General features: G+C 44.8%; 1 protein-coding gene across 3 annotated transcripts in view; it reads left to right on the top strand.

Moving 5' to 3' along the window:
• KCNQ4 (potassium voltage-gated channel subfamily Q member 4) overlaps window positions 1-25,271 on the top strand; it is a 313,669-nt gene that overhangs the window by 256,343 nt on the left and 32,055 nt on the right. The window contains exons 8-14 of one of the 3 annotated variants that reach the window (XM_073665725.1): window positions 5,076-5,164; window positions 8,378-8,518; window positions 10,525-10,569; window positions 11,931-12,148; window positions 14,719-14,818; window positions 23,222-23,353; window positions 23,519-23,663. In XM_073665725.1, coding sequence (XP_073521826.1) covers window positions 5,076-5,164; window positions 8,378-8,518; window positions 10,525-10,569; window positions 11,931-12,148; window positions 14,719-14,818; window positions 23,222-23,353; window positions 23,519-23,663 — 870 coding nt within the window. The remainder of the gene's footprint in view (window positions 1-5,075; window positions 5,165-8,377; window positions 8,519-10,524; window positions 10,570-11,930; window positions 12,149-14,718; window positions 14,819-23,221; window positions 23,354-23,518; window positions 23,664-25,271) is intronic. The other 2 variants (XM_073665727.1, XM_073665726.1) reach the window with 2 other exon arrangements.

The following is a 25,271-nucleotide window of genomic DNA, read 5'->3' as shown; positions in this document are numbered from 1 at the left end:
TTTCGTCGATTCTGGCCACATCAAGTCAGGAATTTCAGGCTGCGTTGGAAGCAGACGACAGCCTGAAAGCTCTCAAGGAACAGGCGGCACAGCCTCCCATGGAGTCAGACTGCGAGCGTGTGGTCTGGGACCAGGGACGGCTGTACCGGGTAACGGTCCAGCAGGGTTCACCGGAGGCGTGGCCCAGGGACCGACAGTTAGTGGTACCCTATCCGTTCAGGGCGGAATTGTTGCAGATCGCACACGAGATTCCGATGGCCGGACACCTAGGGATCGCTAAAACCAAGGCCAGGATAGCTCAGCATTTCTACTGGCCTGGGATGGGAGCCGCGGTGGGTGCCTACTGCCGTTCGTGTGACACCTGTCAGAGGGTGGGGAAGGCGGGGCCGCGCCCCAAAGCCCCACTGGTAACTCTGCCAATCATCGAAGAGCCTTTCTCGAGGGTTGCTGTGGATCTTATTGGACCTCTGTCCACTCCCAGCCACTCCGGGAAATGCTTCATACTCACGGTAGTGGACTATGCCACCCGGTACCCGGAAGCGGTAGCTTTGTCGTCCATTCGGGCCGACAAGGTGGCTACCGCCTTACTGGAGATCTTCTCCAGAGTGGGTTTCCCCCAAGAAATGCTCACCGACCGAGGGACCCAGTTCATGTCGCGGCTGATGGAGTCCCTCTGTAAGCAAATGCAGGTGCAACATCTGGTGGCCAGCCCGTATCACCCACAGACTAATGGCCTGTGTGAGCGGTTCAATGGCACCTTAAAGCAGATGCTTAAGATGTTGGTCGACTCCCACGGGAGAGACTGGGAGCGTTACCTCCCACACCTCCTATTTGCTTACCGGGAGGTTCCGCAGGCCTCAACGGGGTTCTCCCCCTTTGAGCTCCTGTACGGGCGACGGGTACGGGGCCCCCTGGCTCTGGTGAAGGAAGCATGGGAAGGAGATTTGGCCACCCCCGAGGTGTCGGTCATCGAGTATGTCGTGCGCCACCGGGACAGGATGATGGCCTTGGCAAAGCTGGTGCAGGACAATATGGCCCAGGCCCAGGCCGACCAGAAGCGGTGGTACGACCAGAATGCTTGTGAGAGGACCTACCAGGTGGGTCAAAAGGTGTGGGTACTGGTCCCCGTACCACAGAACAAGCTTCAGGCAGCCTGGGAAGGTCCCTACTTCGTGCACCAGAAACTCAATGCCGTCACCTATCTGGTCACCCTGGATCACGCCCGTGGAAGGAGGAAGGCCTTCCACGTGAACATGATGAAGGCTCATCATGAGCGGGAAGCGACTGCCCACCCAGTGTGCAACCTTCCCGAGGAAGGAGAGGTAGAAACCCTCCTGGATCTGCTCACCCAAGCCAAGGCGGGTGGGTCCATCGAGGATGTGGGGGTTGGCCACCAGCTCACGGAGGACCAACGGTCCCAGCTGGGGACCACCCTGCACCCCTTCCGGGGGCTGTTCAGCAGCCTGCCCGGAAGGACTGAGATGGCTGTCCACGACGTGGACACTGGCGATCACCCGCCGATCCGGCGTTCAGCATATCGGGTCTCTTTCGAGGTGCAGGGAAACAGGCGCCAAGAGATAGATGAGATGCTGAAGCTGGGGGTGATCCAGGCATCCAGCAGCGCGTGGGCCTCGCCTGTAGTCCTCGTACCAAAGAAGGACCGAACTACACGGTTCTGCGTGGACTACCGGGGGCTCAACGCTGTAACGGCCACCGATGCGTTCCCCATACCACGCATCGATGACCTGCTCGATCGGATGGCCGGGGCTAAGTACCTGACCCTCATGGATCTGAGCCGGGGGTACTGGCAGATTCCTCTGACCCCCGCGGCAAGGGAACGCTCTGCCTTTATCACCCCTTTTGGACTGTACGAGTCCACAGTGATGCCATTCGGCATGAAGAATGCCCCTGCCACTTTTCAGCGGATGGTCAATACGCTGCTTGAGGGACTTGAAGGGTACGCGGCTGCGTACTTGGACGATATTGCAGTCTTCAGTCCCACTTGGGAGGATCACCTAGAGCACCTGCGGCAGGTGCCCGGTCGGATCCACCGGGCAGGCTTGACCATCAAGCCGGAAAAGTGCCAGCTGGGCATGAGTGAGGTCCTCTACCTGGGTCACCGGGTAGGCGGGGGGGTTCTGAAGCCAGAACCGGGGAAAGTGGATGCCATCGCATCCTGGCCCACTCCTAGGACCAAAAAGCAGGTGATGTCCTTCTTGGGGACCGCCGGGTACTATAGGAGGTTCGTCCCACACTATAGCACCCTGGCCAAGCCCCTGACGGACCTCACCAAGAAGAAGCTGCCCGTCGCAGTCGACTGGACAGTCGCCTGCGAGACAGCTTTCGGGGCACTCAAGGCCGCCCTAAGTAGCTCCCCTGTACTGCAAGCTGCCGACTTCGACCGGCCGTTTGTGGTACAGACCGACGCCAGTGACTTTGGCCTCGGTGCTGTGCTAAGTCAGGTCAACACGACAGGCCAGGAACATCCTGTCTTGTACCTGAGCAGGAAGCTACTGCCCCGGGAGGTGGCTTACTCCACGGTGGAAAAAGAATGCCTGGCAATTGTATGGGCCCTGCAGCGTCTGCAGCCCTACTTGTACGGGAGCCATTTCACCGTGGAGACGGACCACAACCCCCTCAGCTGGTTACACACGGTCTCTGGGTCGAATGGCAGGTTGCTACGCTGGAGCCTCGCTCTCCAGCAGTACCACTTCTCCATTCGCCACAGAAGAGGCCGTGACCACGGTAACGCTGACGGGTTATCCCGGCAAGGGGAGGGTGCAGAAGGACGCACGGGGGAACACAGGAATGTGCTACCCCCTCGCGCCCTCGTATAGGGGGAGGTGTGATGAACCTGTAGCCGCCATCTTGGTAATGATAAATCATATCCAGGGATGGCCACACTTCAGCAGCCCCCACCCTTGGGACCTTCTGTTAAAACGTCAACTAGATAGTTTCCCCCCATCCAGGCTCCTGTAAGATAAGAAGCCTACTTAACACTTGAATGCTAGGAGCTTCAAAGACTTCGAGAGGAAACACAGCCAGCAGGGGGGGGTGCTTCGTCTATCTGTACCTGACCATTTGTCCCATAGGACTAGTTTCTTTGTCTGTCACAAGCATGGAGGCATAAGATATAGAAACATGAATAGTACACGCATGTTGCGTGGGATGGGCCAATAAAAAAATATCACGGCGTCCCGGAGCCATTGCGCACACAAGCCTCCGCGGTAGACGTTTGTACGTGCTCTGGAAGCCAAGATATAGCGCGGAGCCATTCCTGAGGACCGTATGGTATCATAATTGATATCAAAAGGTCGGTTACGGCGGCCCGAATCCATGGGAACCCCTGGGGGTATCATGAGACCATCCCAGAAGAAGTTATTGGGTTCCATAGAATTTGGGCTTCTGATCGAAGTTAGACCTGAGGGTGGAGACTGAGCCAGCTGACCTCACCAGCAGTGGGCGGGACGGGGCAGGTAAGATAGCAGGACAGACAAGAGACAAGTCAGTTTTTGACCCAAGAGTGGTGTGCTGAACATCTGAGCACCAGCTGAGGCCACCAAGGGGAGGAGCAGTTTGACCATGCGGTGGTAGGCCTCAGCCTGTAACAAAGAACCGTGCCTGCGACCGCAGAATCCTCTCCCTGCGTCACAAGAAAATCAAGAAACCGGTAACTGATATGCTGTGGTGATTCTGTGTGTTGTATTCCATTGTTGTATAGTTTAGCCTGACCTTATACCTGTGTATATTTAGTTGTATATCGTGTATCTAGTGTATTATTATAATCAATTACCTCAAGTAATTGTGGGCCTGCCTTTTATTCTGCATAACGAACGCACGTCCGTGTGAGCTCGGCTCAAGCCAAAAACGCTACCCAGGGTTGGTTCCTGACCCGATATAGGCCCATTCACGGACTGGGCGTATATCTAAAATAGGGACTGGTGGCAGCATACCAACTGGGGATTGGGGAAGGCTGGTAGTGACGGTCGGAGGTTCAGATATATATATTCCTGGCGCGGCCAAGGAAGATATATATACCGCCCTCACTACAGAGGGCCCCGATACCCAGTAGGTTACAGGACAGTCTCCCTGGCGACCGCTTATCCTAGGTGCAGTTCCTTGACTGACCTGAGGCTAAGAGGGCGCTAGCGAGTTGTGCTGTGTAGTGACGTTACGGTTTAGTGACGTTGAAGGGATAACACACTACCGTGTTCCCTGCGCTGGTTGCAGCTTCCTGGCACTACTTTCTCTAGGTGCAGTACCTTGACTGACCTGAGAGGTAAGGGGGCGCCAGAGAGCTGCACCCACCGGCCGGCTTTCATCACATGAACTCTTAAAGGAAAGCTGTCATCAGGGTTTTGCTACCTCAGAGCAGCATGAGTAGGTAAAGAGACCTTTGATCCAATGATGTATCACGTAGTTTACTGGGTGCAGGGGTTCTGTCACAATCAGAGTTTTTAGATGTAGAATGCAGCAGAGCTGAGAAAGCTGACCCCACCCACACCAAGCTCTGTATTTACATTGTATATAGACAGTGAGCTGCTTATCACAGGAGGGGCGGAGTCAGATTAGCATGCACAGTCTGAAGTAGTCCAGGCAATGATAATCACCAGGTGATAAAACCTTCAGTGTAAGAAAACAACAGCATACAGCCTAACATGTGACACATCGTTGAAATCTGTGTTTTAACCACTACCTCGTGCTGTCCTCAGATTACATAGCAAAAACCTGCTGATAAAGTCCATTCAATGCTGTAAATTCAACAAATTTTCAGTTCTTTACAACCAATAAAATGTTTGGAAACTCTGTTGTGCATAATAATTTGGAACAGCACATTTTGAGTTTTTTAGTGTTGAAAAAAATACTTTTATCATTGGGAGGTTTGTCCAATTGTGATTTATACTCTAAGGATTGAAGATTTGAACATTATACTTACTCAAAAATATAATTTGCATAATAATTTGGAACGCAAAGTAAAGGATCTTCCCTCTGCTTGTAAGTCCCTTAGTTTGTGTGATCGCTTTCTAAAAAAAGTTGACCGTACTATACAATGAATACTCTGTCCTCTCTTTAAGGCTGCTTGGCGTCTATACTCAACAGATGTGAGTCGTTCCTACCTCACAGCTACGTGGTATTACTACGACAGTATCCTGCCATCTTTCAGGTGAGTTGTATGAGACCATGCACTCTGATGCTGCTATTACGAGGAGGAATCAGTCTCAGCTAGTGAAATGCCAGCTTCATGTATACATATTTACGTCAGCATTTCAATATCTATAATCTTATTACAGAAGTTTCTTTTTACGCAAATTGAAGGGTTCAGTTCTTTATAACAATTACTTGCACAGGATGTTTCACTGGAGGAAAGTGCAGCCCTTCCTTTACTGTGTCATAGCACTGCACAATGTTTTCTAGACTGTTTACAGGACTATGTAAACTGCATGCTGCTTTAGGATGTGTATTAAAACAGTTACATCCGGTAAGTAAACAGCAAATAAAACAGAACAATATGTAACATTTATATCATGACCTATGAGATCATAAATGATTGCTATATTGCTACTTCCTAAAAATAAAGCTAATAATAACAAAAAATAATAATCAGTTTTAAAGAATTTCCAGTACTCTAAAGACCATTATACACAGGGTATTGTTAGATGAACCCACTAATCTATGTAGGACTGGTCAACTATCTAATGTCTACTGAGACCTTCCAGCTATCAAGTATATTGATTTACAACTCCCAGTCCTCTTGGTCCTGTGGTTAATAAGCTATGACCAGAGGTGGCTAGCAGCGGCTTACTTTACCATTGAAAACACATGCACGATCACTTGAACCAAGTGTGCATGTGTATGGGGGGAAAGGTGCTCAGGAGAGATAGCTGTAGACCAATATAGACTAAATTCTGTATGTCTTAGCAACAGTCGTTCACAGACGATTGTTCATGCTATGGTTGTTCAATCATCAACCTAAAGGTGCATCTCGCTAAATTAGAATATCATCAAAAAGTTAATTTATTTCAGTTCTTCAATACAAAAAGTGAAACTCATACATTACAAACAGAGTGATCCATTTCAAGTGTTTATTTCTGTTAAAGTTGATGATTATGGCTTACAGCCAATGAAAACACAAAAGTCATTATCTCAGTAAATTAAAATAATTAACAAAACACACCTGCAAAGGCTTCCTAAGCATTTAAAAAGGTCCCTTAGTCTGTTTCAGTAGGCTCCACAATCATGGGGAAGACTGCTGACTTGACAGATGTCCAGAAGGCAGTCATTGACACACTCCACAAGGTCCCAGAGTTCCAATTTTCATTTGGAAATCAAAGTCCCAGAGTCTGGAGGAAGAGTGGAGAGGCACACAATCCAAGCTGCTTGAGGTCTAGTGTGAAGTTTCCACAATCAGTGATGGTTTGGGGAGCCATGTCATCTTCTGGTGTAGGTCCACTGTGTTTTATCAAGACCAAAGTCAGCACAGCCGTCTACAAGGAACTTTTAGCGCATTTCATGCTTTCCTCTGCCGACAAGCTTTTTGGAGATGGAAATTTCATTCTCCAGCAGGACTTGGCACCTGTCCACACTGCCAAAAGTACAAATACCTGGTTTACAAACAACAGTATCACTGTACTTGATTGGCCAGCAAACCCGCCTGACCTTAACCCTATAGAAAATCTATGGGGTCTTGTCAAGAGGAAGATGAGAGACACCAGACCCAACAATGCAGATGAGCTGAAGGCTGCTATCAAAGCAACCAGGGCTTCCATAACACCTCAGCAGTGCCACAGGCTGATCGCCTCCATGCCACGCCGCATTGATGCAGTAATTGATGCAAAGGGAGCCCAGTCTAAGTATTCAGTGCATTTACTGAACATACATTTCAGTAGGCCAACATTTCGGATTTTAAAAACATTTTTCAAGCTGTTGTTATAAAGTATTCTAATTTACTGAGATAATGACTTTTGTGTTTTCATTGGCTGTAAGCCATAATCATCAACATTAACAGAAATAAACACTTGAAATAGATCACTTTGTTTGTAATGACTCTATATAATATATGAGTTTCACTTTTTGTTTTGAAGAAATTAACTTTTTGATAATATTCTAATTTAGTGAGATGCACCTGTACTTCTGAAAATTCAAAGAACTAAATGTTATCTCCCTCAGCAACATACAAAGATGTGTCCATACACACAGTGAATGCAAAAGACGGACCCAATTAGCAATGTGCAGGACACAAAAAGTATGAAAATATATAAACATGTTAAACTTTATTAGAATACAGACAAATGCACCAAATATATTCTTAAAGTGAGACAAATACACAGCCACAAAGATAACAAATGGTGGGTGAACCTAAAATGCTGCTAGATAAATAAATCCAGTGTAGTAGGCAGGATTATCAATGAGACATTATGCTGCTGGCAGCAAAGTGCAAGTGCAATCCACAGAAAAATGTGCATAATCCAACAGAGCCTGCCTAAAGGTGTAAAATAAAATGCTTAAAAGCAGCACATTAAAGCAATTAAGAGAAAACAAGATGTAATGTAAGGGGTTCACCCACCAACTTATACCCAACGTGATTTTCGTCAACGGCCAGATGAAGCCTTAATTAGTCTGAAATTTGTTTTTACTAACTTTCTGTTGTCTAAACTTGGATTAATTTTATCGGGGCAGTTTGTAGACTGAAATATGAAATGCAATTGCTACTACAGCAGTGTATCTGTCATGTCTCCAAACACTATTACACTTCAGATATGGGAAAATTATTTGCCATTATGTCAAAAAGATCCCTTACAAACCTGTAACATAGATATCAAATTCATGTACAGGCAATAATTAAAGCCATTTAAAATCATACAAAGTGTGGACAAATATGACCCCGGCCCGAATACCAAGTGAACAAATCACAACATGGCATGAATAAGAAACCACACATTATAAGAGCGAAGCATCCTTATATACATAACCCAATTGTTATATCACCATCCAGTGCTCTGTGCGATAAGGGCAAAAAAGTGACAGGCAGAAAAGGGCAGTATCAAAACAAAGAATGCTTGAGAATGATAATATAAATATACCAAAAGAGCTATGTAATATTTTATTTACGCCAAGTCGGGGCCATGTTTGTGCACTATTTGCACAATTTGAAGTGGTTTTAATCATTGCATGTGTATGACTTTGAAATCTTTGTGAGTTTTAATAAGAGTGATCACTGTTTAGATACAGTGCAGGGCAGTCTTGTGTACAAGGGTGTCCTCACCTTTTAGAGGTATTAGAAAAACAGCGAGGCACTAATGATATGATTATGTCTGCGTTCCTCACCTCCTAATTACCTTCAAAGATGTAACTGCTATTGTATATTTGACCCCTTCAGAGAACTGCTTCTTTTGTTTGATACCTGGCATCGAACCCGTAGCCGAAATGGAGGGGTTAGGCACTGTCAGGGGTCTCCTCGATATCACCCAGTCTCCCCTGCTCTGAAAACTACAGCACCCTCTTTCTGTGCTGGGGAAAGGTAGGGGTCCCTGCCAGTGTTACCAAGCCCAGTGTTCGTCAAAGTGTCCGTCAGGGCAGAGGGGCCTGCAAAAGAGCAGAGCAATGCATGTGCAAAGTATGAGTGCTGTATGAATGTCACATTAGATATGTCGGTCCGATTTTTAGACTTGTTTAATTTATACATGAGTGGTATGCCTGAACTAAATTGTATTGATGAATAGATTGTATAATACTGCACAAGTTCCACATATAATCATACATTACATTCCAAATACAAGAAAAGGCTTAAAGTCCCTGTAAGGTTCCACATCATACTATTCTTTCAATATGTAGCGTACTACTGAGGTATTCTTGCAAATGTTGAAACCTCTCTTACTTAAACTATATGGACTAAAGTATTGGGATACACCTGTTTATCATTAAGTTTAGGTTTTTCATTCAGTCCCATTGCCACAGCTGTATAAAATGCAGCTTACCTTTATAAGTATTTGTGAAAGAATGGTTCTTTCTAAAGAGCTTACTGAATCGGAGCGTTGTTCTGTAATAGGATGCCACCTTTGCAACAAGTAGGTTCATAATATTTCTTCATGCATAAACATTCCACGATCAAAAGTGGAAACTTATAGGAAGACCAATAACTCAGCCACATTGTGGCAGACCACGTAAAGTGGGGTCACCGAGTTTGGAGGTGCGTAGTACATAAAAGTCACCAACACTCTGCTGACTCAGTAACTGCAGAACTCAAAATCTCCTTTCTCTGACATTAACATCAGCACAAAAACTGCATGACATGGGCTTCCAGGACTGAACATCTGCATGCAAACCTTACATCACCAAGCACAATGCCAAGCGCCAGATGAAGTGATGTAAAGCATGCCACCACTGGACTCTGGAGCGGTAGAAACGAGTTCTGTGGAGTAATGAATCACAATGTAAAAACATTACCTGCCTGACTGGATTGTTCCAATTGTAAAGCTGCATCATTTTGGACAACTGTATGCTTCTAACATTAGGTGAACAGTTTTGGGACTGCCCTTTTCTGTTCCAGCATGACTGTGCCTCAGTGCACAAAGCAAGGTCCATAAAGGCATCATGGTTGGGGGAGTTTGGTGTGGAAGAATATGAGTGGGCGCACAAAGCCCTAATCTCAAACCTATCGAACTCCTTTGGGATGAACTAGAATGGAGACTGCAGCCAGGCCCTCTCGTCCAACATCTGTGTCTGACTTTACAAATGCTCTTCTGGACGAATGGGAAGAAATTCCTACAGACACTCTCCAAAAGAGAGTTGCACCTGCAAAGAGGGACAGACTCCAAATGAATACCATGGATTTAGAACAGGAAAGCTCCTGCAGGTGTATTGTGTAGGTATCCTGATACTTTTGTCCGTATAGTGTATTATGTCCACATGTAGGATAAGTTCAATTATTCCATCTGAAATGTATACACATCATACTGTATATACCACAACTCAGACAAGATGTGGATAGTCCAATATACATTGTGAAGTGCATGTGACGGGCATTGCATATACCTGCACACATCCTTGCCAGCCCCTCTGACTCTGAAGTGTTGATTGTCCCCCGTGTTTGTTTGTAACTGTCGGTATCATTTTTGTGAGTGTCACTATTTTTTCCCTAACTATCATCACTAATTTCACTTTTCAACCCCTGTTTTTTCACCTTTGACTTCTATAGTGAATTTCAGGACAGGGCTTTGTCTCTTTCTAGGCCGGTGTTCTTTTTTTATATCAATATGACCATCATTTGACTTATATCAGCAGGATCCTTCCTACCCACCATGCTTTCTATCAGTCTTGTAGGTTCAGGAAACCAGCAGTGTTGGAATTACAATGTTATAATGTAGTTTTGCATTGGCACAGGTTGTTTGCCTATTTTCCACATACCCCCAAAAGTAACTGTTTTATGATCAGAACTGGTGCATTACATATAAATCACACTACCCACAATTGTCTTCATTTGTCAGACTGGACTATGTGTAACAGTAACCCATGGCCTCTTTACAGTAATAAGCGGAGTTTCTTTCGCCTGTACGCTGGCTGGAAGCCCAGGTATTTACCTTTTGGAATGGGATGATCTGCATGTGTGTGTCTGAATTGTGCAGACAGTAGTCCAGCCTGCTTTACCAAAAATACAGTCTCCAAGACGTCTTCTCTACATGTAAAGGGTAATCCCCTGAGCGTTTCTGTGTATAAGGATAATTGTGCATGGGGCGACATGATGGAGACTCATAGACATCTGTATATTCCCAGCTGCAGGACTGATTCTTCCAGTGTTTTGGAAGATGAAGAATGTGTGTCTAAAATGTGCAGAAACATCATTTGCATCCATAGTATTCCACCCGATCATGTCTATTATTCATTCCTGTGCTGAGCTGGTTATGTAGAGGTGGATGGAGTGTCCTTATTCATCAGGAGCTGTCAATCCATTTATCCTAATACACAGCAGCCTTTACTTTAGTTCTATTATAATTGATTGTATTGCTCTAAATAATGTCATTTATTAATTTATCCCTTTGAGGGCCAGCCCATAAAGAATAAATGTGAAATTACACCTTACTCATACTAATGCATTGTGCTGGCCCACAAATGATATAAATTAGTTAGGATCTGATACATTTCTTAAACCCCTTCACTGCCATGAGAACATACAAAGCTCACTTGGCAGACAAGGACTTAAGAGTGTCGTTAAGATGTGTTTGCATGCAGATGATTTCCAAGGATCGCTGTAGAGGAATGAGGTGTGAAGGCCCGCAGTAGAGGAATGAGGTGTGTAGGATCGCCTGTCTTAGCAGCATGTGGTACTGAACTGTGTTGTAACGAACTCCGAGAGGATTACTCCCAAGAGAAATGGGTGCCGTATTCCAGGTGCTTTATAATTAAGTGGGGTGGTTGATGAAATGGAATGTGGGGAGTCTAATGGCTTATTAGACGGCTCTTAGCATGAATACTCAACATGGTGGGGGAAAAAAGTTTCCACTTCAGCATATTTGTCTCTTTACTTATACATTTTCTATACATTCTACATTGCAAAATTCCATTCCGTGAAGTAGGTATACACCTTTTTGTTGCATGACTTCTGAAACGTTATTGGAACTTTTTTCACCATGTTGAATGACTGGTTGTATTTCATGTAATTCATAACTGCATGGATTCCTGATCATTAGTAGGGGATGATTTAGTGATTCAGTTTGTAACCTTAGAAATAATTCCCTTTCTGTAGAAGTTATTTGTCACAAACAGAATAGAGAGTATGCCTTCAACTTGTCTCCCTCTCACTTCATTCACCTTCTTCTTTACCCCTCTCAAACCTTTCTAGTTTCTAATATATACCTTTCCCTTGCCTGCGCTGTTAAAAGTTTTTCTACTTTATCGATCTCATGGGCTGTGTTTTCTGCTCCTGTCCTTCCCAGTAATAAGGCAGGATTAAAGGATCGACTACGCGGAGGTGGTGCCCCCAAACAGAGCACACGGAGCAAGCAGTATTTGGCTCCACCAGAGCGGACATCTCCTGGGCCAGACCTGACTTCAGAAACTCCCAGTCCTACCAAAGTGCAGAAAAGTTGGAGCTTTAATGATCGTACAAGATTCCGGGCATCATTGCGACTTAAACCAAAGCCCCAAGCAGACGGTAAGAACAGAAACTTTACAGGGATTGTCCATTTTAGCTTTTTTTTAACAAATGTGGTTGGCACATGCTTTCCTCTCAGACTGCACAGCTCTCCTGTCTACAAAATGTCTGCTGGTGGAGGAACATGTGACAAGATCTTTCTTCAACTGGGTAAAAGCTTTTTCATGTGAAGCATTTTCAATTGGAGGTGACTGATGGACTTATTCTTAGGCCTAATTCACATGTTCATGAAACATGATCTGTGTATGAACCTTAACGCTCGGACTGGTCACGGGTCTCCTGACCTAAATTCATCAACTTCAGATAATTCTATGAGGCTGGTAAGTTCGAGACGGAAGACCCACGGCCAGTTTGTAAATCACAGTTTGTACACGGACCGTGATTCACAGAAGTCTGAATTTGACTTTTTACCATGTTTATATATCTATAAGTGACACAAAATTGTGTTCTCATCACATTTTTTTAAAGTAAAACTGATGTGCTCAACCCCTTTAAACAAAACCTAGTCTGCACCTTTTCTGGACTTCTGCCCTGTAATGGAGCTGAAGAACTGTACAGTAATCACTCTACAGTGAAACTGAATATTTGGGAATTCAATATTTGCAAATTCAGCAAAATGGCAGCCAGAAGCTGCTATTCAGTTGGATTAATATGGCCTGGGGATGGTGTTGAAAACACAACAAAAAATCATTCCTACTTTTCCACCCACCTGTCTCTACCGCCTGCGATCACTGCCATACTTTTGTTGGCTTCCTAGGCCCTGTTCCAATCTCCTTTTCACTCTTCACTGGTGCTTACGGGCCCGTTCTGACATCATGGTATGTGTTGCCTTAAATGGTACTGTGGGATGTTACATATCATAGCGTCACAACACATGTTGAGGCGAAAAGTGGATGTGAGACCGGAGCTGGGCCTTAGGTATGCAGCAGTGGCAGAGATAGGTTATGGGGTAGGTGGGTATGAATTTTTATGTTTTTTTAACCACAATTATTATGCTTTGGAGTTGGGAGACTTTAGAGCATAATAATAAATGGCAATCATGGCTCCTTAAATTGATTTAAGTTGAATTTTCCATCAGATTTTAAGTGAATCTGGCAAATTTAAATAATTGCAGATTCGGTGATCTCTACAAGATAATTATACTAAGTATACTATTATTATTATTTTTTATTATTATAGTGCCATTTATTCCATGGTGCTTTACATATGAAAAAGGGGGTATACATAGCAAAAACATTTACATAATCTTAACACAACGAGTCAGCGACTGGTACAGGAGGAGCGAGGACCCTACCGCGAGGGCTCACAATCTACAAGGAATGGGTGGGGATACAGTAGGTGGGGGTAGAGGAGGTCATGCAGTAATGTGGTGGAGCAGTGGTTACTCAGGTTGTAGGCTTGTCGGAAGAGGTAGGTCTTCAGGTTTCTTTTGAAGGCTTCCACGGTAGGCGAGAGTCTGATGTGTTGGAGTAGAGAGTTCCAGAGTAGGAGGGATGCACGGGAGAAATCTTGTATACGATTGTAGGAAGAGGAAATAAGAGGGGAGTAGAGCAGGAGATCTTGTGAGGATCGGAGGTTGTGTGCAGGTAGGTACCGGGAGACTAGATCACAGATGTATGGGGGAGATAGGTTGTGGATGGCTTTGTATGCCAAGATTAGGGTTTTGAACTTGAGTCTCTGGGCAATGGGGAGCCAGTGAAGGGATTGACAGAGGGGAAAGGCCGGGGAATAGCGGGGGGACAGGTGGATTAGTCGAGCAGCAGAGTTTAGAATAGATTGGAGGGGCGCGAGAGTGTTGGAAGGGAGGCCACAGAGCAGGAGGTTGCAGTAGTCAAGGCGGGAGATGATGAGGGCATGCACTAGTGTTTTTGCAGAGTCTTTGCTGAGGAATGCTTGGATCCGGGAGATATTTTTGAGTTGGATTCAGCAGGAAGTGGAAAGGGCTTGGATATGTGGTTTGATGAAGAGATCAGATTCCAGGGTTACCCCAAGGCAGCGAGCTTGTGGGACTGGGAAGAGTGAACAGCTATTGACGTTGATGGATAGGTCAGATGGGGATATGAATGAGATGGTGGAAAGATGATTAATTCTGTTTTATCCATGTTAAGTATTAGAAATCTGATAGAGAAGAAGAATGAGATGGCGGACAGACATTGTGGTATTTTGGTTAGTAGGGAGGAGATATCGGGTCCAGAGAGGTAGATCTGTGTGTAATCAGCATAGAGGTGATACTGAAAGCTGCGAGACTCTATGAGCTGTCCCAGGCCAATGATGTAAAATGATTTAATGAATCTCAGTTATAGCATTTCCACAGGATCCACAATAAATGTATGATTGATGTGAGCCCACCTTTTGGACCAACATCTCGAAAACGAGGCCCCATCCCACCCTGCCGTACTGGAGAGCAGGCTGCATATGCATAGCTCTCTCTCCATTTGCTTCTATTACCAATAGAATAGATGAGCGTTTGCCATATGCCATAAATGAGATTGGAATACCTTTTTATGTTCTTTAAAAATATGCAAAATACAATATTTTAGTTATGTCAATGTTATGATTTCTCCCTGCAGAGGGCGCAGGAGATGAGATGAATGATGAGAAGAGACCTCCCAGTGATCTCACCATGGAAGACATCATGCCAACTGTAAAAACGTTGATCAGAGCTTTTAGGTAATTATATTGGACTGAAAGATGTCACAAATGATAAAACATGCACATATGTTTCCAGCATACATTCAGGTACAATATCTGCTATAGGTTATCAAACATATGTCATGTTTGTGTCTGTTAAGTAAGTGGACTTGTCAGGCTCCCTGATGTTGTTAAACTGCCACATGACCTTTTAGACCTTTACTCAGGTATTCTGATAATATGTTTATTGTTTTATGGAACTGCACATATTGTAGCAAAATCAACTTATCTTCAGTACCTCGCTGTATGCTAATGGACCAGTGGAGTCACAAGAAACTATCAATTCATATAAATCTATTCTTAAAAATGACAATAAGAACAGTCCACAATAGAGAAATTCAAGATACATGGGATTGGTGATAAAAATTATATTGGTAGTATTATTGGTAGTAAAAATAGTCACTATGTCATGGAAATCGAAAATAAATATGGTATAATTAATGGGGGGAAAAATAGTTGAATTCATAGGCACACATAACAGTGCATGTCAGCGCTACCAACATATTTTCCCCAACACAACAGTATAGTAGTGTGGTGCTTACTAGTGTTGAGCGAATTTGCTCGGCATTTCAAATTCGTGTTTGTGTTCCTACTTGTTCGCGCCAAAAAATCGGGTACACCTATAAACATCCCTGATTTGCCACGCTGTCACGCATATGACATCTTCGTGACAGCATGGCAAATCAGGGATGTTCATGGGCGTAGCCAATTTTTTGGCGCGTACAAGTCGGAACCCCGAACACGAATTTGAAATGCCGAGCAAATTCGCTCAACACTAGTGCTTACCCATGAGTGGATATAGATGCTGGGCACTCCTTACTGCCCTGACCTGTGTTTCACGTACAGCTTTATCCAGGGATACAGCCTCTCACTGCATACCAAACCAAATCTGTGTCGTCCTGTTGGGTCCCGCTCCAGCAAGGGGACACAAACACTGTTTGGCATGTATTCGTTAGCTTATTACTCCTTGCTATAGTTGCCACTTTGTAAACTTATAGACCTCTATTTAGCCTACATATAGATTTTTTTGTTTCAGCACAGCCATTGTGTGTTTGTTATTGCATGATTGATTACAGCCAAATATATTTTTCTCTGAAATGCTCTGGCGTTTTATAGAACACATAGTTTAAAGATCTGACCTTGGCTATTTGGAGAGACGAGACTTGTCCGGCGTCACCACTGTCCAGCTTTCCCCTTCCATGTGTGTAAATAGGAAGAAACCTGTCAATCTCCTGGAGAAGCACTAGAAAGAGCTTCAAACTTCAAATTGTATTTTCAATCTGAAAACTGTATTTTCTCTCAAAGCGTTTCAATAAAAACAGTTGTGCAGCCGAGCTGTTATTCATGCTGCCCATTGTTTGGGAAACATGAATTCTGTGACATGCTACCTTTTACTTTATGCATAGGACAAAAATGATGATAATTTTTAATACATCAAAATTCTAAATAATGTGAAAGACGGTACTCAAATGTAAAATAAAAGGATAAATGATGTCACATATCAGTTCTAACCATGCACCTTTCATTAGCCTGATTTCTCACAGTGGCCATAGCTGATTTAGCACTTTTTTCACAGTGCAGTCTTGCTATGGCATTACATGTGAACCCATCCTTGAACTGCTCTTCACACTAATTTGTGTTAAGTGGCATCATGATTGATGTATGTAAGGAGAATAATGGGATCAGGAACACTTTCAGGTAATGTTTTTTACATAAAAGTGACGCTGTATGAGTTAATCATTTACTTGTGAAAAGCATCTGCAATGTCCTTGTGAAAAATATGTGGGATAATTTCATGCCAATCGACTGTATCATATCCGGTCTGAGATTACAATCCTCCTTTAAAATGTGAAGCTGAAACTGGACACCTGGCTCAGCAGGTGGTCCAGCCTCATCAGCTTCAAAAGGAAAAGACTCACACCCCCACTTAGCTTCTACCAAGATTCTCTTGACAGGATGACCCCCTCCCGCATGCTGTGTAACGTCTGTATTCAAATTCCCTCCTGATTGTATACAGGTTACATATTCGAGATCTTGGGAATTGGCCGAACACCTGCCAGGGTCTCGATCCGTTCTAGCACCCCAGGGTAGGGAGATATGTAGAACAACTAGTAGAAGACAGGTAGCAAAGCTGTATTTGGTCTTCAAGCATAACGGGGGCCGACCGGATCCGATGGCGCCAAAACCGTCACCTTTATGACCTTCCATTGAGAAGTTATGAACCATCATACGTTTTGGCGCTTCAGGTACCAAGAGCCCAGGGGAAGGGAGACTAGAACCATCCCGCTGATGGTAAAGGGAGTGACCGACCAAGGGGTTTTTTATCTTTTGAGGCCATGTGGCTCTCTTTTCTTGCTGTTCACTTCAGAGTCACAACGTGTATTGTGTTGGAAGAATCTGGAAACAGCTGGCACCCCACACCACCCATAATAATAATAATAATTTTTTATTTATATAGCGCCAACAAATTCCGCAGCACTTTACAATTAAGCGGGGACATATACAGACAATAAATTCAATACAATTTAAGGACAGTTTAAACAGTTACATTAGGCGTGAGGTCCCTGCTCATCCATGTGGTCCAGCTCACAAGGCCGAACATCAAGCTGATAACTGACATGTTTCATCTGCTTATACCTTGTGTACTACCACCTGTATTTGCATATCTGACCATTGGTCACATATGGTATATGTATAACCATTGTGTATATGAGCAATCGCAGAGAGACCCAGCACGACTGACACCAAACCAGCAAAGGCGCAGACATACTTGGCGCAAGCTTCCCCATCTAGGCAAACCTTAATGGTCCAGGATATTCTTCAGCCAGCTCCCAGATAATAGGAGGGGGACTTTGGCAGAGCCCTTCCCAGGCCTGCTGTTGCCGGGCACCTGGTGTCTGGTGACGCGGCCGGAGCCTAGTTGGAAACTGGTAGGTACCTCTGTGGGAAAACCCTGGGAGTGTAGCATGAAGAGAAAAGGAAGCGAATCCTAAAACCAACCATGAAAGAGAGCAACCAATACTGCTAGCACCACTCTCCATCAACTCATATGAACTGCAATAACCAGCAAAGACCTGAGCTGGGAACAGGTTAAATAGCCCTCTTGATGCTGAAGGAAATGATAAGATATTGATTACCTCCCAATCAACTCCAGACAACCACTCCCTGCTAACTTGCACAGCAGAATGGACACAATCCCACCACTGCCTAGTACTAGAAACAGTAGCGTCTTGCGTTGCCTGGCATGTATGACATAGTATATAGTGTTTTGTCTAGTGTGAACTTAAGGCAATTAAATATATATTTTAAAGTTGGGCTGCTCGTTTATCTCGATCCACGAATCCTCACGTCGGTGTTCTCAGTTTAACTTTACATGCCTCCGGGCCTGGTTTCTTGTTCGATGTAATCCTGTTAACGGACAAGGGTTATATCTAACGAGGAACTAGTGGCAGTCCAATCGGGCTGGCAGGGCTCTGTTTCACTGGTGCTAGTGAAAAGGGTCTCAGCAATTTCACTGCATTTTATTAAACAGATTTCTCCAAAGAATTTTTAAAATTAATTCACTGACAGTTCCAATTGGAGTAATATTAACTATAAAATTAAACTTTTATTGTACTATCTTAATAAAATCCTTAATAAAAGTGAAAAATAAACTAAACTGTTTGCTTTTCTCTCAGCAAACACTTATATAGCCCTAATATCTATAACTAATGATACACTGATGCAGTTGTGTCAATAAGCATCAGATATTGCACTCTATAAAAGTGCTACCTGTATTATATCATAATGTTTCCTTTTTGTGGTCCTTAGACAATTATGACCAGCAAAGGGTGAAATCTCTTTGTTATGGATAAACTCAATTCATATTGTTCTTTCAATTTATTTTCAGGTGCACACAGATTTAATCCTGTTTAGTGTGTGACAGATTAAGGTTTTTGTCTCTGCATCATATGATTGTTGGAACCTCAGCCTATAGTTCCCCTATATTTATTATACTAGAGGCTGTCTAACTCTCCTTTTAGATCTTATCGTTCTGCTAGAGATTATGCCCTACGGGTTTCTTCACTCATTTACTCCTGCCATGAATCATCAGGGGCTGGCAGTCTAAATATACAGATAGATGAGTCATTTCTGTCCTATGATGCACATGTGTGCTAACATATCGGCATAGTTGCTGAAAGGGGTTTCAGACTGTCAGGGTTGGGAGCGAGTGTTGTGCCATACCAGCGGCTACATGGGCCACCCTCTCTCACTTCCCGTGCTTCCCTGTGCTCGTGGGGACAGGGGGTGTCTGTGTACGCTGACCTTACGTATCCCCAGGGGGTGCAGAACATCACAAATTATGTGTCATAGAACATATTACCAGCTCTGCAGCCCCACCAGATAGGGACATTCTCCCTCCTCCCTCCTCCCCTCTCTCAGTTGCAGTAGTAGACAAGAGCTCACACTCTTAGATCTAGGATTACACAATACACTAATACAGGTAAGTCTGTGATGTATATATTGGACACATAGGGAAGTGAACCACCCTAATTAATATGCATGAAGTCCTTTTGATGACCAGATGACTGAAAGAAGATGCCTTTTGTGAGAAAGACTGAGGTTCAGAATGGACAGGTAATTAGACAAAAGGTCTTTTCAGACAACAAAAGGGACATGTATTTGCACATAGACACAGAATTGGAAGAAACTATTTGCCCACAAGAAATAAATTGTCCTTTCAAGGGAAGTGTTTTACATTTACACTATACACCTTTGTCCCTGTAAGAGAAGTATTGCACTTGCAACAGAGATATGTCTTCGAAAAAAAATATGGAATATTGAAGTTAGTATAAATCCTATTGTGAGGAGACATATATTTTTAACGGCAGGGCTAGTCTGGGAAGAAGATACTTTTTTTTTTCATATCCGTGACACCTGCCTTTAAGCCACAAATCAGTAAGGGCCAGATAACTAACAACAGGCATGTCATGTTTGGTCTCTGGGTCACCATAAAATCGCAGTAAAAAATATGGCAGCGATGTCGGACTTCTGCGATCACCCGTAGAGGAGTTATCGCATAAATAGGATTTTCAAAAAATCCTGAAGGGCTGAGAAATGCCCACAACCCAGCCCATGTTAGAGGGGGGGTGGAACTCAGGGGCTCATAAAAGATCAAGCCAAATTAGGATCTGAGTTCATGTAGAGAAATGCACATCGTGTATTCACGAATCGCATTTACTAAACGGCCCCAAGCGAAGCGCTCTCCTTCGGCTAAACTGAATTATCTTCGATCGGTGTAGTAAGTTCTCTTGTTAATCCCTTTTATTTTCTGTTACTGTATGTGCTGCATTGTCTTGTCCCTTTTGTAAAACTCTTGTATATTTTTTTTATAAGCACTGCTTCCTTTTGGATTACATATAAAATGTAATAATTCTGTTTCTTTTGTTCTGTAAACGTGCCTTGAAGCCATACGCTACCAGAAACCAGGCCTCCAGTCAGCCTGTATTTATAAAACCGACTGGTGGTGGCAGCGAGTAGTCTGGGATTATCATGGAGTTAGCGGTGATCATACATGAGTATATACACATGACTCGCCCCCTGGGCCTAGCGTACACGTGTAGTGGGTTAACCGGAACCAGGTCTCTGGGGGGTGGTAGTCTCCGTGGCGGTGACCCGGTCCCGTGGCTCAGGGTGGTCAGGCCAATGGCGGTATTTTGTGGGGGTTTTAGGTTAATCCTGCCGACTACGCTAAAGCTGACTCGCCCCCTGGGCCTAGTGTGGACGTGTGTGGGATACCCGGAGGCGGGTCTCTGGGGGTTGCAGAATCCGTGGCGGTGACCCGGTCCCATGGCTGAGGGTGGTCAGGCCGATGGCGGTATTTTGTGGGGGCTTTAGGTTAATTGTCCGACTACGCCACCCGTGGATTGCGGTCAGCGCGGACCGCCGCTGCAAGGCAGACCGCTGGGGCTGATGGTGTGCAGCTGAGGTAGTGTGACTCCCTACGGGAAGAGGGGAGCCCCCGGGCAGTGTAGTTGATGGTGAGGGTGATAGTGCACGGGAGTCCCAGCACTAGTAGTGCTGGTGCGGCGATGAAGCAGGAACGACTCAGAGTCTTTGCAGTGCAGTTCAGGGTCTTTACTGGTGATATTAAGGCAGACCCTCCCGGGAGTACTGGCTAACATAAGGGGCCTGGTCAGTCTGCGAGCAAACAGGAGTTCCCCTGGCCAGGTGGAGTTGTAGGCCTCCCCGTCTATCTGCACTCTTTCTGGCTACCTTGCTGTAAGCGGGTAGAAGTAGCCCACGTCCCTGAGTATACCGTGTGGTGCTCACCTGTATGGCTGGTGACTTGGGGCCTTCTGTTAGCCTCCGCTCCTGGATGGCGGTGCTGGTCCCTTCCTTGTGACTGAGCCTCCGGGCTTCTATGGCCAGAGGACCTGGAATCCCATGTCGGCTGGTTTCTGCTGCTGGGTGGATATCAGTCCCCAGAGCCTCGGACTCCGGTGTCCGGTTATCAAATTCTTCTGCCAGAGCGAGCTCTGCTCAGCTCCAGCCCCTGGTCTTCAGCTACTGCTCCTACAGAGCTCCTGCTGTAACTCTCCCTGTGTCTGGAACTGTCTCCAGGCTCTGACTGACTCTCTAATCCCGCCCCAGACCCAGTTTATAAGGGCAGATTCCTCCCCTCCCAGGTCTGGGCAGGAAGTGTTGCATGCTTAGGGCTCCTGACCAGAGAAACCTCCCACCTGCTCTCAGACGTAATATTTCTATTACTGTGGCAACCAGACCCCTGGGGTGCCACACACATATTCCTTGTGTTGGAATCCGCAGGTGTATATACCATACACTCACTGTTTGTTTTCTGATAACCAGGCAGCAAACAGCCTGCTTCCTCCTCCATTAATCATCGGCCAATCGTGTAATTATACAGACGATAGGGAGCAGCAGAGAGCTGTTCGCTCCAAAGATGAGCAGTACGTGACCTTTCTGGGCTGTGATATTTGTGATAGTCTTGATAATCTTGATAATCACCATGAAAAATTGAATTGTTCTTAGTGTATAACAGAAACCACAGTTTTGCTGCAGATTTCAGCTTGTTATAGAGCAGCAGGAGCTGAGCAGATTGATTTTGTAGGAAAAGATTCAGTTAAACCTGAATTATTAATTGTTTAAATGTATTTATTATTAATTTATTAGTTTGTATGCATGAGTCCAGTGAGCGGTCCTATTCAGTGTTTGACGATCTTGACAGTGCATGTAGAGATAGCTGTCAATCACAGTAGGACTGTCCACTGGATTCATATGCATATAGACACCAGGGAATTCAATGGATAAAATACAAGTTATGCTGAATCTTTTCCAACAACACTGTATATCATTCTGCTCAACTTCTACTTTTTATGCCATGTGGTCCACATATTGGACTGCACGTACAATATGACAGGTTCCCTTTCAGGCCCCCCAAACACATTAAACAAAATCCAGCCGAACCCGCTGATATCGACAGGTTTGGCCAATGGTCTAATATGTATGGGGACCTCTTACTCTCCCCAATAGATAATGTTGGGGAGAGGAGGATCTGGCATGTCTGATTTCAGACTGATAGTCCATTTGTTCTCAAGAAGATAAGTCACGGCCATAGGAGTCTCAGGTGCATGGGGGAGTCGGGGACATTGCTGCCAGCCAAACAAGTGGCCAAGCAACCTTTAGGCCAATAGCTATCTATTGTGTATGGGGGCTTTATAGTGGTAGCAGATTAACAAATCTTGTATAAATGCAAAACAATTTGGCATGTGTTATATTCCATCTGCTGTATTTCATTTCTTTAATGTGCAGATTTTGATAAATTCGCAGTTCATGGAATTTGTGTCAAAATCCACAACAGATTTGTTTTTACTTTTTTGTTTGTATTCTGGTATGTGAGAATGTAACCTAATAAGTAAGAGTAGGTTCACAAAAAATGAACCAAGTCTAAAGCCCTATTACCGTATGGAAATAACGGAGTTACTGGTTGTTGCAAACCTATATGTATTAAAGCTTCTCAACACCAATGGAAATGACACTTTTATTTTACTCCTCTGTGAAACCAAAACATATCTGTGGCATTAACAAGTCCCCGCTATGCATTCCTGGGATGCAGTTCATGCCTTGAATCACAGCTTTAGTTTTCTAAACATAAGAGTTACTTATTTCCAGCACATATCCACTTTTGCAAACTACACTTATTCCTAAATCATCTCTAACACTTAAGAAATTGCAACACTTTCCTTAAAAGGACAATACCATACCCTTTCTTGTCCCACAAACAACGACTTATCCAAGTTACAAATCATGCATATCATCTGTATCAGCCCCACCAGATCAATACGTGTTATCATTGTAATGGTTTCTATCTTTCTAATCTAGGATCCTGAAGTTCCTTGTAGCAAAGAGAAAGTTCAAGGAGACTCTCCGTCCATACGATGTGAAAGATGTCATTGAGCAGTACTCCGCAGGCCACCTAGACATGCTTGGACGAATAAAGAGTTTGCAGTGCCGGTCAGTGGTACATTGTAGCATTTCTGATCTAGGATACATTGTGCAATGAGTGAAAGTTAGCATTGCATTAGTTTACACATTTCAACTTTATCCTTCCTATAAACCTAGGTTTTCCATGTTTCATATAATCTTTATAAATCCTCATTATATGGACTTTTCTTGCAGTGTGGATCAAATTGTAGGCAGGGGGCCTATCCCCTTGGAAAAGAAGCCACGGGAGAAAGGGGAGAAACTTCCTCAAATTGGATCTGAAGCAGATGCAGCTGATGAAATGAGCATGATGGGAAGAGTTGTAAAGGTAGAGAGACAGGTGAGGGGTTTTGCAGATTTCATCTTTTAATGTTTTTTATGTATATGGTTTTTTGTTTTGTGATATGTATATCTTTTATACGCTGCTCAAAAAAATAAAGGGAACACTCAAATAACACATCCTAGATCTGAATGAATAAAATATTCTCATTGAATACTTTGTTCTGTACAAAGTTGAATGTGCTGACAACAAAATCGCACAAAAATCATCAATGGAAATCAAATTTATTAACCAATGGAGGCCTGGATTTGGAGTCACCCCCAAAATTAAAGTGGAAAAACACACTACAGGCTGATCCAACTTTTATGTAATGTGCTTAAAACAAGTCAAAATGAGGCTCAGTATTGTGTGTGGCCTCCATGTGCCTGCATGACCTCCCTACAACACCTGGGCATGCTCCTGATGAGGTTGCAGATGGTCTCCATTGGGATCTCCTCCCAGACCTGGACTAAAGCATCCGCCAACCCCTGGAAAATCTGTGGTGCAACGTGACGTTGGTGGATGGAGCGAGACATGATGTCCCAGATGTGCTCAATCGGATTCAGGTCTGGGGAACGGGCGGGCCAGTCCATAGCTTCAATGCCTTCATCTTGCAGGAACTGCTTCGCACACTCCAGCCACATGAGGTCTGGCATTGTCCTGCATTAGGAGGAACCCAGGGCCAACCGCACCAGCATATGGTCTCACAAGGGGTCTGAGGATCTCATCTCGGTACCTAATGGCTGTCAGGCTACCTCTTTCAAGCACATGGAGGGCTGTGCGGCCCTCCAAAGAAATGCCACCCCACACCATTACTGACCCATTGCCAAACCGGTCATGCTGAAGGATGTTGCAGACAGCCGATCGCTCTCCACGGCGTCTCCAGACTCTGTCACGTCTGTCACATGTGCTCAGTGCGAACCTGCTTTCATCTGTGAAGCGCACAGGGCGCCAGTGGCGACTTTGCCAATCCTGATGTTCTGTGACAAATGCCAAGCATCCTGCACGGTGTTGGGCTGTGAGCACAACCCCCATCTGTGGACGTCGGGCCCTCATACCACCCTCATGGAGTCGGTTTCCTATCGTTTGTGCAGACACAAGCACATTTGTGGCCTGCTGGAGGTCATTTTGCAGGGCTCTGGCCGTGCTCCTCCTGTTCCTCCTTGCACAAAGGCGGAGGTAGCGGTCCTGCTGCTGGGTTGTTGCCCTCCTACGGCCCCCTCCACGTCTCCTGGTGTACTGGCCTGTCTCCTGGTAGCGCCTCCAGCCTCTGGACACTACACTGACAGACACAGCAAACCTTCTTGCCACAGCTCGCATTGATGTGCCATCCTGGATGAGCTGCACTACCTGAGCAACTTCTGTGGGTTGTAGAGTCCGTCTCATGCTACCACGAGTGTGAAAGCACAGCCAACATTCAAAAGTGACAAAAACATCAGCCAGAAAGCATTGGTACTGAGATGTGGTCTGTGGTCCCCACCTGCAGAACCACTCCTTTATTGAGGGTGTCTTGATAATTGCCAATAATTTCCATCTATTGTCTATTCCATTTGCACAACAGCATGTGAAATTGATTGTCAATCAGTGTTGCTTCCTAAGTGGACTGTTTGATTTCACAGAAGTTTGATT

This window comes from Phyllobates terribilis, unplaced genomic scaffold (assembly GCF_046119375.1).
Source record: "Phyllobates terribilis strain yellow unplaced genomic scaffold, ASM4611937v1 Scaffold_2__4_contigs__length_985480577, whole genome shotgun sequence".
NCBI lineage: Eukaryota > Metazoa > Chordata > Amphibia > Anura > Dendrobatidae > Phyllobates > Phyllobates terribilis.
This window is presented reverse-complemented; position numbering and strand designations above follow the sequence as displayed.